Raw genomic sequence first — 11,150 nt, 5'->3', positions numbered from 1 at the left:
ACCTTGTGTGAGGCCACACACAGGCGCTGATGTTTAACTGCTCAGGCAAGTGTTTAGCCTCAATCAGCCAATTTTCGTCCTTCCAGGAAAAACAGGCAGCTGGACCTCTCACTTCTTTCCAAATATTGTTTTGCAGTAGGTTGTGTCTGTTACTGCTAATGTACTGGCTTAAAAGCACCTGCTGTAGAGTAGCATTTCAATCACCAGGCAGGACAAGATAGGAAAAAACCCCAACACAACAAACCTGGAGAAAGTCCCAATGAGATACTAGCAGGATAAGAAAGTGATTGCTCCAGAGATGATTGCTAAAACCACAAAATACCTTGGGAATGATGAGTTAAGGAGACTGTAGAGAAAGAATAATTGGCTTACATTGTCAGAATAAACACCATCACACTTAATACAGCTCTGTATCTGAACCCTTTGCCTCTTTCCCTTCCTGAAGGGACATGTAAATATCAAAGAGCTGAAGCTGCAGAAATGTTTTGGATGCTTCATGACAAACCATCTTTGGAAAAGGTTACCATGTGTAGCTTCAATGTATTTTAAATTCATCATCCAGCTGTTTGTTAGGATAACTCCTAATGATTTGTGAATGAACAAATGGCAAAACGATGAAGAAATAAAGAGCAAAACACAGAGAATTATACATGAGGCATTTAAATCAATGACAGAGCAAAGGAATAAATGGAACAGGAAATCACAAATGCAGCTCCAGAGTGAAAATCACTGTATATTTAATCAGTTGTATCATGTCCACCTTGAGGTTCTGTCATTTGGTCCACAGTGTGGAGTGGTGAAGATGTCATAGGACTTCATGGTGTCCTGGGGGAGAAGGAGGTGACAGAGGAACACTGATGGCTCTGAGGGGATGCAGGACTTGGGGGGATCACCTTGGCTCAGTTCTGGCACTGTGCAGCTGAAGAAAACTCCTCCTTGTGCCCACACCTGGGGGAGAGGGGAACAGTGGGGATGGAGGGACCAGGGCCCAAAACCTGACCCATGTTTTACTGTCCCAGCAATAAATGTATCTGAACCCCAGAATCTCAAGGGGTCTGGGAGGTGGCTGGGGGCTGCAGAGAGTGGCTCAGGGCTGGGTACAGCCATCTGTGGGTCAGGGTACCCAGGATATGTACCTGATTACACCACAGGGATTGTCTGGGCTACTGGGGATGCAAACTGGGGACCATTGAGGTTAGTTTGTGCCTGATGGGAACAACTGGGACCACTTTGGGGTGATGTGGGGCACTGGGAGCAAGCAGGGGTACAACTCAGGGTCTGAAGGGGCCATTTTGGGCCTCGCAGATGCAATTTGGGGCTGAGAGGGGCATTTTGGGTGCTGTTTTGATCCACAAGACTAGACAGTAAGAGTGAAACAGTGAATGAAATGAATAGATCAAGCTGTGGCATTTCCTTTGCTTGTTAAAAAGCACAGTGTGACAGAGACTTGACATGGAGCCTGCAGCAGTAATGGACTAAGGCTTTTCAAGTATTTCAAATATACAGGAGAAGGCATAATGAGAAACACTACAGCAGCTTTATTTGGACTTGGACTCCAGTACTTAGAGTGCAAGTTTACCTTTATTAATTAATTTACCTTAAGTTGTGGCAATTAATCAGGGATCAGTTCCCTTTCAGGATGATATAGAGTACAGGCAGAGTAATGGCAAACATAGCACACGTCAGTGCAGTGCTGTAAATAGAACTTCTCTTGATTTGCGTTTCCAGTCTGCGCTCCGTGTCACACAGCTCCAAAATCACATCTCTCACAGCAGCAGCCTGGCCCTTGCCCTCCCCTGAAGGCCTTGGCATCACTCTTTCTGTAGGTCGGGACTGGATGGCGAGTTTGACACTCTGCAGCTCAGACAGCACCTGTGTGATACTTTCCTGCAGACTGTTAAACTGCTGTTGTAAACTCCCTAGACATGAACTGACTTGTTTAATGTAGTTTAGCTGCTCATTTAAAGGCATTAAAAGAGAATCTATTTTTATGGAGTCATTCCTGGTTTCTCTAGTTAACAAAGCCCCTTCTTTCCCTCCCTTCGATGCTGTTGTTTGCAGCACATTTTTTAGGTCTTCTATGACATCACTGAGATCTTTCTGCTGCAAGTAATGGCTGGAGGCCTGTTCTTTGATGGCTTCTTGTAAATTGGCTGGGCCCTTCTGTGCTTCAAGCACCAAGACTTTCAATTCTTGAAGCCTTACTCGATTGACATAGGTGGAACCAAGAACACCTATAACAGCTCCCAGCACAGAGCCAATAATAGACCAGTTCTTTGTTTTCTCAGCTCTTGTGCGCTCCTTCTCGTGGCTTTCCCTGACAGCTGCAGAGAAGAGAGAGAACTTTTCTCTCTCAGATTCTTCTGCATTTAAATATGCAGCTCGATACCTCTTCTCTTCCTGCAAGAAATAGAGTGATGAAAAGAGAAGGTATAATATGAAGCTATAAATCTGTACTAAAAGAAAAAATAACCCTAACCAACCCCCAAGCCCCAGTGCACGTGAAGGAATGGAAACTGGGAACCTCTATTAGTAGTTTCAGAAATTTTCCCTTGACTGTGGGATTATTAATCCTACTTAAGTCAATGAGGCATCATTTTAAGTCTGAGAAATGGATAAGGTTTTCAGGAATCACAGCTGAAGATCCTGTACATGAGAATCAGCCACGTGATGACAGAAAATGGGTATGAGTGAGCAAGGTCTTTCACTCCCCATAATGTTCACTGTTGCAGCCCTGCTAACTTCTCCAGACACCAGCAGAAAGCAGCTGAGAGAATTTCCATGGATTAGCCAGAAAAGAATTTCTCTCATCCCATGCAGAGTTAATTCATTGAATAGCAGCTTTTTCTTAACTACTCATGTACAGGTCACCACTACAACAATTAATTATCTAGGCTCATTATCTTCAGTTTGATTCTCCAAATTTACTACTCTACTTTAGCATTAACATATAAAATTTGCACAGGGGTTCAAACCATTGATAATAAATAATAAGTAAAACAAGTACCCTAAGAAATTAATTTTGATCACTTCAGAACTGAACTGCATCTACAAAAACAATCAATCACTAGTGAAGGAAGCAAAGCACACAAATTTTCAGCATATTCACCAAAGCTTAAGTGCCAACAAATTACCTGCAGCAACCTGTGTTCCAGAGTAGCCAGTTCTAAATACTGGGTGTCATCCCGAGAGACCCTGTCTAAGCGATCCCGAATCTCCTTCAGTTTAATCTGTTGGGCTTCTACATTTTCACGAGCCTCTCGTACTATCCCTCGAGCTATCATAAAGACATTTTCTGCCTGAGAAGAAAGAGCATTTATTTTAGAGACTTACTACCATACAGACCTAAATTGCTAATTATAATTTTTTTTGTGTGGGGAGGAAGAAAACCACCAACCAAATAAAACACACTCCATTTCAATTCAGAGGATAAGCTATATTTACTACATGCATAGCCTAGAACACATTCACAGTACCTGCACAGACAACCAAAGCAGAGAAAGACATAATTCTCCTTGGATAACCCTTTCTGCCTCATACAGTGTTTATGCTTCATATGGCTCTATTCATCATTTTAAAAATTACGCATTATCTCCATCTTTACCTCTGTCACTTTTCCCTGAGCCTCTCGAACTTCATTGATTCCAACAAATTCTTCGTATCTGTCCCACCAGTTCCTGCACGTTGCAGACACTTTTTGGAGGGAGTTTTTGCCCATAAGAGTCCCTGATTCTGTGATCCGATGAAGGAGACCCATGGCCATTTCCACTGCAGACTTGGCTTCGGGCCTCTTGGGCGCCGATGGGCAGTAAGTCCTCACCATGTGTAAATTCACTTTTGGACTCCACTTCATCAGTGAATGGTGATACTGCAGACCACAGGACACTGAGGACATGCTTGATTTGTATTTCATAGGCCCCATGTCTTGAATTTAATTACTAAATAAAAGTGCTACAAGGAAGAAGAAGAGAGGTTATTGAAGTATTGAAGGCTGATTCGTAGCTCTTCAACTACACGTGTGATAAAACAAATAAATTCAGGAATGGCTAAACCACTGCTACTTTTACATGACTGCTTACCTAGAGAACTTTACACAATTTTCAACAAAGTGCAATTGTGCCACAGATTCCTGATTTTCTGTTAGGAAGTACTCCCACCATGCTTCATGCTTCTTGATTACTAATTCACCCACGGCGTGAACAGCGATCATGTGCAGATCCAGGAGCAGCAGGAGAACTTCAGAGAAATTCAGTGCTTCAGCAGAGCAGTGACTGCACGACGTGGTTTGTGCCTTCACAATTCTGCAAAAGAACAGAAAAGGAAAAAAGGCAGAGAGGGGACAAAATCTTGATAAAAAAAGAAGTGTGGCTCAATCATTCTCTTTATCTTCCACTGCACAGATACAGGAAGTGCTGAAGGATGCAAAGACAAAAACACAAAGGACAGAGGGAAAACCCAGAAGTGCTGAACTGAATACAAGTATTCCCATGAAACTGCCTACAAAATAATAAACCAGGACGAGCCACAGGAACAGAAAAATCTCAGGCAGTGAATGCACAGCATTCCAACACACAGGGCTGCATTTTAAAATGAGCTTAAAATTCTTGCTTACCTTGCAAAAGCAGGCTGCTACTTATGGCTTGTTGTCTACTGATTTTAAATATGATCTTAGAATTCTACTGAGGCACATTACCCTAAAAACTAGAAACTGGAGAACTTTTCAGTCGGGTTTTATATGAAATTTGAGTATGACTATTATAATATGAAAACATGAATTTTTATTGAGAACACTTGATAGCTGCTGCATAGTTAAAAAAATTATTTTAATACAGCTTTCCTCGTTAATTTTAGGTGGTTAATACAGGCATCTCCACAAAAAAGTACTGAAACGGCCGGAAAAATTCTGACCACTACAGGTTCATTCCCCTGCTGACTAGCTCTAACAACTAATAATAACACCAAGTGGCATTATGAAAATCTTACCAGTTGTTTCACATGCATAACATGTAAGATCAAACCCACAGGAATATGGAAATGGAAGAAGTTCTCCCTCCTGCCAGCATCACTCACACATCTCCTGTCAGCAGCAGTGCTGCACAGCTACTCTGCACTGCAGGTCACAGTAAATATAATCTCAATTTTGTCTCTTCCAGACTGCAAAATTCCCCTCTCGTACTGCAATACTACCTGAAGAGTTTAACCTAATATTCAGGCTACTGGAGAATAGAAAAAAAAAGAGGGGGAAAGTTGAGATTTAAGGATTTCTATGCAGACAGCCAGACTGCGATGACCGCGGTCTCAGCCTGAGCTCGGAGGACACAAGAACGCTGTGTTAAACTGCGCTACGAGCCTGCTTCCCCTCTCGCCTCCCTCGCAAGCAGCCTTTCCTGCGCCGGCCGCCACTGACAGACGGCAGCGACGCCCCAAAGAGCCGCGCACACGGAGCCGGCGGCGAGCGGCGCCCCGCGGCACGGCTCCCGCCCCCGCCGAGCGCGGCCCGGCCCGGCCGCGGCGGCACCGCATCCCGCGGCCGGCTTCTCCCGCTCCACCGGCCCGGCCCGGCCCCGCCGCGCCCCGTACCTGCCCCGGCCCGGCGGCGGAAGCGGCGGCGGCGGAAGCGGCGGCGGCGGAAGCGGCGGCGGCGGCGGCGGGCGGAGCGAGCGGAGCCATGTCGGGCCGGGAGGGTAAGGCCGGGCCCGGGGCCGCGGGTGCCGCCCGGCCGGCCCCGCCCGGCCCTCACTGTCTCCTCTCTCTTTGCAGGCGGCAAGAAGAAGCCGCTGAAGCAGCCGAAGAAGCAGACGAAGGACCTGGATGAGGTAGGGCGGCGGGAGGGCCCGGCGGCGGCTCTGCCCCGGCCGTGAGTGATCCGGCGGGCCTGGCTGCCCGAGGGGCTCCTGCTGGCACTTACCGGAGCGGGCAGTGGCAGGACGAGGGGAACGGGCTCAAAGTCAAAGAGAGGCGGATTAGATTAGATATTAGGAAGGTATTCTTGCCTGTGAGGGTGATGAGTCCCTGGCACAGCCCAGAGAAGCTGTGGCTGCCCCCTCCCTGGAGGTGTTCAAGGCAGGTTGAAACTCGGGGTAAGCTGGGCTTGTGGAAGGTGTCTGCCCATGGCAGGGCTCTGGAACGAGATTATTTTTAAGATCCCTTCCAGCCCAAGCCGTTCTGTGTTTCCCTGATGCCATGAGGACATCCCGGCCGTGTTCCTCGTGCTGGTGGATGCAGCAGGGCTGGGGGAGCTTGGAACGCCCTTGGCAGAGCATCAGGCTGCGAGCTGAGCTCGGTCAGTCACTGCGGCCCCAGCAGCCTGCCATTGTTGTGTCGCTTGGATAAATTAAGTACCAGTGAACTGTGTGTTAGAGATGCTCTGAACCCTTACATTTGAGTATGGATGTCAGCTGCTGTTTCTGAGAATAGTGCGTGATGGATGAGGTGCCACTGTTTGGAAAAAGGCAAATACAATACCTCTTTGAAAAAGGAAAAAAACCTCATAGCTTTCTAAATAAGTTTTATTGTTAAAGAAATGGTATAACTAATAAAGTGCTTACAAGGATCCAAGTTATAAACATTTCTATGTCAAATGATGTAATATTTATTTTTGTCTCAGCTCTGCAATACTGCGAGCACTTGGGAGCAACACATTGCAAGAAAAACCCCACAGAAGTGGATAAATGTGAGGGATTGATTTACTAGGAAAGACACGTTAGCCAACTGGAGACAGGAAAACCTGGAGAGAGAAACAGAGTATTCTGTTCTGTGAGGGGTAGGTAGGGGGAGTAATACATTGCAGCAAGGGAGGCTTTAACTGAAAGAGGAGAGCTTTGGGGTTGTAAAGATCAGTCATAGACTGGTTTGGTGAAGAATCTGTGGAATCTCAGTTGTCAAGGTCCTCATTTCAGTTTCCCCAAAGTCCTGAGTGCCAAGTTGAAAATCTGGGTCCTTTTCAGCCTTGATGTCTGTGAAGAATGTGTATCTAAGAGGCAGAGTGTGTCTGACTTCTCCTGGATTTGGAGGCTCATCCAGCAAGGGGCTCAGTAGCTGCCTTGCCTGTGCAATTTGCCAGCAGTCTCATTAGATTGCTTGGAATTAATACAAATTTATTGAACCCAACAAAAATGACATATGTGTTGGAGGATTTTTTTTTTAAAATTAGGCTTTTTTTACAGGTCAAAACAGCCTTGCTTTATTTACATTCTTTATAGCCTAAATGTTTTTGTTAGTGCCTGTTTGCTGGGCTTCCTTCATGTGTCACTGAGGGCATGTTCATGAATGGTGTTAGTGCAAACATCTATCAGTCAGAGGAGTCATAATCTCAGAATGAGATGATGCCATGGGAAATAATTCCAGAAAGACCAAACATACAGAGTTAAAAGTTTAATTTGTGGTACAGCAAAAACCTTGGTGATATATGCAGAATATTCTGCATATTTGGCATTATTCAGCCATCCTGCCTTGGTCCAGTCAGGTGTTTGTTGCTGCTGGAACATTACATTTGTTTTTCATTGCTTCTTAGTTGTTTTTGAATTTTTCTGTGTAAGAGATGTTAAAAAATGCTGCTGTTCTTTCCTTTAGACGGATCTGGCATTCAAACAAAAACAGAAGGAGGAGCAAAAGAAACTTGAGGAGATGAAAGCAAAAGCTGCTGGGAAAGGGCCTCTGGGTGAGTGAGGTGCCATCCTGGCAGGAGAAATGGGGTCTTGCTGGCTTGAAAAATTTAATGTTTTTGCTTGACAAACATAAAAAGGCAGGTGCCTCTGGGTTTTTTGACATAGATAAATAAGTTGATGGCAGGTACAGATGATATGAAACAAATAGAGGCTATTTTTTTTTTCTATACATTTTCATCCCCAAATGATGCAGCTTTTGGTTCAGCAGGCAAATTGCTGTGTCTGACACATTGACTTATTCCACTAGTATGTGCAGGGACATTTCTGCTCTTCTTTTAGCAAACCAGTCTTTTCAGATGTATTACATGTAGGCTTTGCCACATGTAATCCAGTAAAAATCCAGTGCTTGGCCTCTGAGAGGATGAATTTCTTCATTATAAGAAAGTGACTGGAGGCCAGTCTGGCTTCAATCCCTCTGCCTGAGTGACTGTAAAATACACGAGACATGAAGTGAGTTCACAGGGCGTGTCCTGGAGGCCAATCTCTGTCTCAGTGACAGTCAGGGTGCTCACATGGTCTGCACTCGCCTTCTGCTCCTCCAGTGTTTGCCGTGGTCCCATCAGAGGTGTCCAGGGGTGCACCCTGCCTGCCTCTGTCCTGTCCTTTCCATCCTCAGCTTGTTCTCTGTGGGGTGCTGGAGCTCACAGATCTCTTCAGAGTTCTTTCTCTGCCCCTTTCTAGACTCGGTGTCAGTCATCTGGCCCTTGTCTGATGCTTTCCAGAGTAGGTAACAGCTGCTGTGTTGCTGTGGCAGGGCCAGCCTGTTTCCAAGAGCCTCAGCAGGGCAGTGCTGTTGGAATCAAGTTGCAATGCAGGGTCTGTTGCTGACCCTCAGCCCTTGCAGTCTGTCTTGGTGCAGCCTTGCTGTTCTCTTTCCTTCCCACTGGTCATACCTGACACAACTGGAGAAAAACAGCACTTACAGCAAATGCCACACCTGTTGCTGTGTCAATATCTTCTGTTCCTTCACTTCAGTGTCTTCAGTAATCTGCAGGGAATTCTAGTAGCTGCTTCTGTAGAGCTTTGATCCCAGCTGGGGTCTTTGGTGTAGGGATACCAATGCTTTTATTCCCTTAGCCTTGATTTTGATTTGACCAGACTACTCCTGCTGTATAAGAAGTAATCAATGGAGAAACAAAGTAACTGTTGGAACATTTCATTCCATTGTAGAATCACGGGGCATGTTTGGTTCCAGGAGAAACTTAATTTCTAATGTTAAATAAATCAGTGTTCACAGTCAGGTGAGAGATCAAAACCACACAGGAGGAGTCACACCTGCAGAAACAATTCACCAGTGGGACCTGGGCTGTGCAGGCTGTCTGGTGGGGGGATTCAGCTTGATGAGGAACTGCATTTGTAGCTGAGCTCTGTCACAGTCACCTAACCAGCTGTGTTGTTTCTTTTGGCAGCCAGTGGTGGAATAAAGAAGTCTGGCAAAAAGTAGCTTGATCAAACTGCAGGGTAAGAAGTGATCAAGTTACTCAATGGACCTGCAGACTTCACAGGGTCTTGAAAACGCTCTGTCATTTGGGAAACAATGTACATTTTGTTTAGTCACAATAAATCCTTTTTGTTAAGATGTGATATTTTCTCTTTACCTGTAGGTTTTGTTTAAAAATGGCTTTACTGTTTTATACCGGAAATGAAACTTACTGAAGAGCATGTGTGCCCTTGTGCAGCCTGAGTGCATCTGGTCATTTGCGAGAATAAATTTCAACTTCTCCTCTCTTTTGACAGCGGAGTCAGGGCCTGAGTGTTAAAATCTACAGAGTTTTATTCTGAAGGCTTAGGTTTAGCTACAGTTGTCTGAGATGTGGCTGTAGCAGTGTGTGCTCTCCTAAGAGCTCTAAGTTTTCTTTAAACAAAAGTTGGGTTATACTTCCATCACCAGCACCTTGGGGGCAGCCACTCCAAAACAACTCCTTTCTGTGTTCCTGCTTTAGAGCACTGCTGTGCCCTGTAGTGCCACTGCCTGCTGAACAAACACTTGCCTTTGTCCTGCAAATTGTCACTGCACCGTTTTCCTGAGCTACATATTGACATCACAGGAATGCCTTTGGGGTGGACAGGGGAGGGAGCAGTAGCTGAATTCTTTAAATGAATGGCACTGGCTGAACACTGGTTATGGAGACTTGAAGGAAGGAATGTGCTGTTCCTAAGGTGGGAGTTACAGGGAAAGAATCAATTCAAAAGCCTTATTACTGAAGAGAAAGGGTGAGACAGGGACTGTTCCTGCTGTCAGGCAAAGCTGATGGCTGCAGGGAGGGAATGGCTTCTGAGAACAGTGAGACTTGGGCTGCAGTGGCAGGGGGAAGGTACAGGGGAAATCTGGGTCTGCACAGATTTCTGCTCCTAAGGAAGAGACCGCAGGTGTTGGCTGTTCCGTGCACAGGCGCTACTCACAGGGTTTCCTTGTTAAAAAAAACATTTTTAGAAGACTAGAGGCGTTTGCTCCCCTCTGAAACGCGAGGCTCCGTTTCAGCAGGGCGGGTGCCCTGGACACCTGGGAGCGGGAGGCGCAGGCCTTACCCTGCCATCAGCCGGCACCGAGGGCCGCCGGCAGCGCCCCTGCCACGCGGCGGGACCGGGATCAGGGTCGAGGTCGGGACCGGGATCAGGGTCGAGGTCGGGAACGGGACCTGGACCGGGATCAGGGCCGGGGCCGCACTCGGGGTCCCGCCCTTCCTCGGGCTCTGCCGCCCCCGCGCGGCGGCCGCGGGAGTTGCGGGTGCGGGCCGAGCCTGCCGCTCCGCGCATGCGCCCCGGGGCGCTCCGGCCCGGCCCGGGCGGCTCCGGCCGCGTCCTGGGCCCCACAGGTGCCCGGGCCCCGAGGAGCCCGAGAGCCGTGCGGCGTCGGCCCCCGAGCTCACACAGCTGCAGACACAGTCTGTACCCCGTGTATCAGCCTCCTCTCACGTGGTTCATAGGAAGATCAGATCCCTGCTGCCCTCCAAAAGGGGATAAATCAGCCCTTGGCGATACGGAGGAAATTGTCTTCTCTAGAAGTACTTTTCTGGACATCAGATTGAGTCCTGCCAGCCAGATAGAGTGTGTGAAGGCTGAAATTCAAGATTGCATCATTCCTGCGTTTTGGATAAGGGCACCTTTGGCAACAGGAAACTGTTCACACAAAAATGCAGGACAAAGCTGCCTTAGCTATAGAGCAGGGACTGCTCCTGCATCTGTGCACAACGCTGAAGGCAACACAGGCCAGCACTGGTACCTCCTGGGACAAAACAACCCATGAAACACAACCACAGACTGTGCTCACAGCTGTGTGTGCTCAGTGGGAGCACGAGCTGGCTTTAGTCAAGTTCATCAGTCACACACACCCCGATGGTGGCAGGTCCCTCCCACCTGCACCCCCAAATTCCACTGGTGTGCAACCTGGGGGTGGTTTGAATGAGGAGGAAGAGACAGGGAGACAGCACGCTCCAAAATATGAGAGAAATGAAACTTTGGCAGTGTATCAATACGGAATTG

The 11,150-nt window shown here is 47.1% G+C and overlaps 1 protein-coding gene and 1 long non-coding RNA gene across 4 annotated transcripts; one reads left to right on the top strand and one right to left on the bottom strand.

Moving 5' to 3' along the window:
- Window positions 1–1,562: 1,562 nt before the first annotated feature.
- On the bottom strand, window positions 1,563–5,717 carry CCDC51 (coiled-coil domain containing 51). Of its 3 annotated transcripts, none has more exons than XM_064432768.1 (5): window positions 5,581–5,717; window positions 4,080–4,301; window positions 3,605–3,951; window positions 3,135–3,299; window positions 1,563–2,400 (listed from the first exon to the last, which is right to left on the bottom strand). In XM_064432768.1, exons 3-5 carry the CDS (start codon window positions 3,920–3,922, stop codon window positions 1,624–1,626), a joined length of 1,260 nt encoding a protein of 419 aa, XP_064288838.1. In that variant the 5' UTR covers window positions 3,923–3,951; window positions 4,080–4,301; window positions 5,581–5,717; the 3' UTR covers window positions 1,563–1,623. The 3 variants fall into 3 exon arrangements, with proteins under 3 accessions (XP_064288838.1, XP_064288836.1, XP_064288837.1); XM_064432766.1 differs by lacking the exon at window positions 5,581–5,717 and adding an exon at window positions 4,613–5,544; XM_064432767.1 differs by lacking the exon at window positions 5,581–5,717 and adding an exon at window positions 4,984–5,544.
- Window positions 5,541–9,251, top strand: LOC135308055 (uncharacterized). Its single transcript, XR_010368605.1, has 4 exons — window positions 5,541–5,684; window positions 5,761–5,816; window positions 7,573–7,660; window positions 9,077–9,251. It is a non-coding gene; the product is annotated as an uncharacterized LOC135308055 (long non-coding RNA).
- The last annotated feature ends 1,899 nt before the right edge of the window (window positions 9,252–11,150 follow it).

The sequence above is a fragment of the Passer domesticus genome, chromosome 9, assembly GCF_036417665.1.
Source record: "Passer domesticus isolate bPasDom1 chromosome 9, bPasDom1.hap1, whole genome shotgun sequence".
NCBI lineage: Eukaryota > Metazoa > Chordata > Aves > Passeriformes > Passeridae > Passer > Passer domesticus.
This window is presented reverse-complemented; position numbering and strand designations above follow the sequence as displayed.